We start from the raw sequence: 6,123 nt of genomic DNA, 5'->3' as shown, positions 1-6,123 counted from the left end.
TACATAAATAAAATCTGATAGATTCACTGAGGAATAGGTGTGTACAACCCTCTGTAATGGTTGTGTGACATAAAGGCGTAAGAAGGATTTTTATTACTGCAGGAAGACTGAGGTGCAGTCTGTTCATGTCAAATCATAACTGCTTAAAGTTTGCTGGAGCTGGAAGGTGCAAACAACAGAGTTCAGACACACTTTGACCTGTGAAGGAAATCTGCAGCATCGAACAGATGTTTAATAAATATTCTAATACTCCAGATGTTGCAGTCTAATTACACAGATGTTATATCACACATATAGAAACATAACAAGGCTGAAAACTCTGGCATCACTGTGGTGATTAACGCATTTATTACTTTTACTTTAGATGACTGTAACAGGCTTTTTACTTGTTTAAATTCAATTCAATTCAATTCAATTCAACTTTATTTATATAGCGTCAAATCACGGCAATGCCATCTCAAGACGCTTTACAGACAGAGGGGAAAACATAATGAAAGCCAATTCATAATAGCCTATATAAGGAAACCAACAGATTGAGTTGAGTCCAACTCAATCTCCCATCCTGAGCAAGCACACTGGCAACAGTGGGAAGGAAAAAACTCCCTTTTAACAGGAAGGAAACCTCCGGCAGAACCCGGCTCAAGGACAGGCAGCCATCTGCCTCTGCTGTGTGGGGGGAAGAGGACAGAAAGACAACAGACAACAGGAACTGCTACTCCCGGCCAGGGAGACCTGCTGAGACAGGAGACATACATGTTAATGATGCAACACTGTTATGGGGGGGGTAAAAGAAAGAGATAAAGAGAAAAAGAAAGAAGCTCAGTGTATCAGGAAATGTCCCTCAGCAGTCTAAACCTATAGCAGCATAACTAAGGGATGCTAACCATCCCTAGCTATAGGACTTATCAAAAAGATAAGTCTTCAGCCTAGTCTTAAAGGTGGGGAGGGTGTCTGCTTCCCTAACACTAACTGGGAGCTTATTCCATAAGAGAGGGGCCTGATAACCAAAGGCTCTGCCTCCTGCTCGGCTCTTTGAGACTCTAGGAACCACAAGTAAGCCTGCAGTCTGCGAACGAAGTACTCTACTTGGTATATAAGGAACAATGAGGTCTTTGATATATAGTGGTGCCTGGTTGTGGAGGGCTTTATATGTAAGGAGAAGGATTTTAAATTCTATTCTAGATTCAACAGGCAGCCAATGAAGAGAGGCTAAAACTGGAGAAATATGATCTCTCATGCTGGTTCTGGTCAGGACTCTGGCTGCAGAATTCTGGATCAGCTGAAGGCTTTTCAGGGCATATTTAGGACAGCCCAGTAATAGAGAGTTACAGTAATCTAGTCTCGAAGTAACAAAAGCGTGAACCAGTTTTTCTGCATCACTCTGAGACAGAATGTCCCTAATTTTGGCTATATTACGTAAATGAAAGAAGGCTGTTTTAGTAACCTAAATAAAAAGAGCTTGACGGGTTTATTCAGAAGGCATCTGCACGGTTTCATCCTACACTCCAGAGAGCACATTTTACTGGTTTAAAACTGGTGAAGCATTTCACAGGAACCCACACTCATCCTACTGCCTTTATATTTATCCACATGAATGATCAAGTATTCTTTTGATAGTTATGAGAGCAAAGATTTGCAGGATGGGATTATTTCTTTTATTTAATAAGGATAGACCAGTAAGGTGATCGTGAAGAAGGCATTGGAGCTCCTTCCTTTAGTATTTAGAAAGTTCAAACATCATGGTTTCTAAGGCAACAGCAAGTTTTAAAACCCATGCGTTCATTATATGTAGACTGTGGTGATAGTCACTCCTTATACTTATTTTTTATATTTGACAGTTTTATGTCAAAGCAACGTTAAAGTTAAGAGATAAAAAGCTTTATGTTGTTTGATAAAGTGATGTTGTGTCTGCACATCCTGTATTTTAATCACCTTTCTGTTTGCTCAGTGAAGCTGCCAGCAATAAGGGCTGCAGTGAAGGCACAAAAAGTCTGCATCTGAGTAAATAGTGACCAAATTTACCTGAATAAGGATTTTTATCAAAAGAGAAACAAAGTCGATGCTGAAAACCTCTTCCCACCCTAATGATCACTTTTACCTCAAAAGGATCTGAAATATAAACTGATAAAGTCAGATTATCTAGCTTTATGTCCTTTTTTTTAGTGTCATCACATAGCTTTTTATTTGACAAAGAAACCTAAATTCATCGGGAATTTAAACCGAGCTGCAGCAGGAATCTTCTCCAGATTTCACACCTGCAGGATATTAGACTAATATTAACACAATGAATCATGATTCAGTCTTGTACGCGTTCAATCCATGAAATCATTAATCAGAATTAATCAGTTGATCTCGTGAAGTCATATCTTAGTAAGTTTCTTTTAACTTGCACCTGCTCTGCGCTCTACTTCTGCGTAAAAGGCGCAAGGAGAATGATGCAAACTGATAAAAGAGAGGGGAAAGAGAAAAAAAACCAAAACAACTCCTGTCAGTAAAGCGCAGCTGCTGTGGGGGAGGCGAGATGTCGACTCAGTGCGTCACACCTCCGCACTCCAACAAGCGGATGCGCTCACTTTGCCTTTTCTCGCATATTCTGACTTCCCTGCGAGACTTACTGAGCAAACACTGGCAAGAGGTGCCACAATAGTCCGTCCACGTGTTGGCTCAAGTGTCTCCAGGCGTTTTAAGATACCTGCTTGCAGATTATAATCCCAAATTATAATCCTAAAAGTCACATTTTAAAGTCTGAAGACGGTGTTTGTTCATCTGAGGAAGGAGTCAAAGGCGCCAGCAGCAACATCCGCCTGTTTAAGAGTGATCTGACTGACAAGGTAGGCCCAAACATCGTTTTTATCCTTCATCTCCATGTTATGTGATATTTTTCATTGTTTTAAACTGTGACTTTTAAAGTTGCTTTTCTTTCTAAAGTTGTCCATCATTAAATACATGGTGAGCGTTCTTAAAAATGTGTGTGGAATAAAGTACTTTAAGAATATTTCTTTCACTGGAAACCTCTCACATTGAGGTTTGCTATTTTAAGACCATTCATCTGAATTATGGAAAACCCGCTGATTTTATTGTCCCATCTACGCACCAGTTGGTGTTTCCATCTAGATGACTGAATGTATGACATGGCAGGTGGTTTTTGAGGTTTTTGTAAAAATATATTTATTTGTATATATTTATATATATATATATATATATATATATATATATATATATATATATATATATATATATATATATATATGTATATATATATATATATATATATATATATATATATGTATATATATATATATATATATGTATATGCTGAAATGCCAGAGTTTGAAACAGCACAGAAATAAGAAGATGCAAACAATACATTATGTTTACGATGATAATAACCATCAGTGTGAACTTCTGTTGCTTTAAGACAGTTTTGAAAGCTGCATCTGTTGTCAGCTTGTGGTGAATGACAACTTCAAGCAGAATTGAGATCTGCTTTTATGTAAAAGAGTTGCAACACAACAGCGGGAGACGGGTAGATCTGATATGCGAGATGGATGATTTGTCTTCAGATGGATGTGTTATCAGTGAGCACCTGTTAAAGTCCTCACAATCAAGCTGTAAATTCGGGGTCACACCCAAACATACATATGTTTACTTCCGTGTTTAAAATCTCGACATAGTTACAGATTAAAGCTGTGTGCAGAGGAGCCGTGCTGCTATCATCTTCTGTTTTTAGATTGTAACGTGTCAGTTTTCCAGGGGGAAAAAAATAAGGCTTCAGTTTAACAAAATCCAAAACCATCCAGTTTTTAACTATCGTGGACGCTGAGAGTCTTCATTATGCTAAACTATTGTTTCGTTTTCTCTTTTTCTCCTGTGTAAATTTCCTTCTTAGGTGATGAAAGTTTAGATCTGAGAGGCCATAATGATCTGGGATGAGATTGAAGAGAAGCGCTTGAGCCTGACCATACTGCTGCAAGGACTGAGCGGAAGCGAGATGAGCCAAGATGGTCTAAAGCAGTAGGAAGTGAAGCCTAACGTGACGCCTGTCTGCAGGAGAGCGCCGACAACACACCTTCTGTATGAGAAATATTAGAGAAAGCTCGGCGTTGGTCAGTTGAGCTGACTGAATTGCCTCTACTGGAGAGCGTTTCTGATCCGTGGAGCTGACACAAAGCAGATCTACGAATCGGATGCTTTGAAAACGGCCACTTGTTCTCAGACGTACATCGCAGGGACTCGCTGTTATCCCGCTAACTTGACAATAAAAACACAACTATAGAATTTCTCCCAAGGACTTCCTGCGGAGGGAGATCCAATCATGAACGGCTTGACGGAGATGTCGGTGAAGTGTGTCCTCGTTGGGGACAGCGCTGTCGGCAAGACGGCCTTACTGGTCCGCTTCACCTCGGAGACCTTTCCAGACACTTACAGGCCCACAGTGTTTGATAGTACAGGTGTGGAAGTGTACATGGACGGCGTCCAGATCAGCTTGGGCCTATGGGACACAGCCGGCAATGACAACTTCAAGCAGATCCGACCGAGATCATACCACCAAGCTGACGTTGTCCTCATCTGCTACTCTGTGGCTAACCCTAACTCTCTAGCTAGCGTCCAGCGCAAGTGGATCGCTGAGGTTCGGGAAAACCTGCCCAAGGTGCCAGTTCTGGTCGTTGCGACCCAGACTGACCTCAGGGAAGCGGGAGTGCATCGAGGCACCTGCATCACGCCAGCTGAAGGGAAACGCATGGCTCGGGAAGTCCAAGCTAAGGGTTACCTGGAGTGCTCATCCTTAAGCAACCGCGGCGTGCAGCAAGTGTTTGAGTACGCAGTGCGGACCGTTTTTAATCAGGCCAAGAAACAAGCCAGGAGACGCATGTTCAGCCTAAACCAGTGCAAGGCCTTTTGACCTTTTACCCTCATGTGGTTGCTACCTGTGTTCTGTGTTGACTTTTTAGTGTACAGTTAAAAACTCAGTCCGCTCTGGAGGTGCAAGGATCCAAACCCTGATATTTGTTTTTCACTAAACCTTCCAAAAACACCTGAATTCAAGCGTATTTGAAACTGAGAATACATTTCAGGAATGTAAACCTAATGAACCAGAATGGAAATGTACAGAAATGGATGTTTTATGTTTGTGTAATGGGGAGGTCTTATAACATGGGCTTAGTATGTTGTTGTTAGCGTGTTGATGGGGAGGGTTAGGGTTAGGATTCATGTTAAAGACTTTCCTTACTTAAAGCCTTAAAGCTTTCAGCAGAGACAAACATTCATGTGTCTCTGTTAGAGATACTGTTTGCCATGACATTAACATTAAAATACTGTTAATAATTATGTTAACTAACACAAATTAAATGATACAACAGGTTTTTTTTTTTTTTTTTTTACAGTTCAATTGAATCTTTGCACATTTGTCTGAATCAAAGATTAAATCTACTTTTCTTTCATTTGTTTCTCATTGAATGAATGAACTTTTATTCGGACTTATTTTGATCATTTGGCTCAGAAACGTGTCACATTTGGTCTTGATGAGCTCTTCAGGAAATCTTTGATTATAGTAAAATTTATTAGATGTGGATTTAAGAATAGAAATGTTAAGTAATCATTTAACAGATTACTGCATTTAGTTGTCATAAATATGTGTCAAACTTATTCAAGGTGTAGAAATATTTGCTACTGGGTAAAAAAAAACAAAACTTAAAGATGCTATGAACAGTTAGTGATTTATTGATTTATACCTAAAAGATTCAATGATAAAAGGATTAGGTTTTAGGTTTTTGTGTATTGTGATTAATCGTAATTGAATTGTTTACCTCTGTTTTTTAAAAAATGCAACAGAAATACACACTTGTTACTTGTCTTTTAACTTTGTTTTTTTTTTAAATTTTTATTCACAGAACAAGTAACTCATGTCAAACTAAATTAAAATTAAGTATTTTTATATACTTTGGGGACAAGTGGTTAAATATGCAGGATACCGCAGCAAAAAAAGAAAAAAAATTAAATATACATATATATTATAGATCTTCAAGTTGATAATTGGACTTACATGACTTATTTTCTTTGGAGAAAAAGAATCATGACAAATATGTATGTTGCAGACTATTATGTATGATAATGAAAGTTTGA

At 38.9% G+C, this 6,123-nt stretch overlaps 1 protein-coding gene across 1 annotated transcript; it reads left to right on the top strand.

Moving 5' to 3' along the window:
• Positions 1-4,315: 4,315 nt before the first annotated feature.
• Positions 4,316-4,903, top strand: rhoh (ras homolog family member H; the record flags this gene model as incomplete). The annotated part of the gene is made up of 1 exon (XM_079264427.1): positions 4,316-4,903. One exon carries the CDS (start codon positions 4,316-4,318, stop codon positions 4,901-4,903), a length of 588 nt encoding a protein of 195 aa, XP_079120553.1.
• Between the last annotated feature and the right edge of the window lie 1,220 nt (positions 4,904-6,123).

Source organism: Telmatherina bonti (assembly GCF_933228915.1).
Source record: "Telmatherina bonti genome assembly, chromosome: 3".
Classification (NCBI taxonomy): domain Eukaryota; kingdom Metazoa; phylum Chordata; class Actinopteri; order Atheriniformes; family Telmatherinidae; genus Telmatherina; species Telmatherina bonti.
The sequence above is the reverse complement of the archived record's forward strand: the minus strand, read 5'-3'. Positions and strand labels throughout refer to the sequence as shown.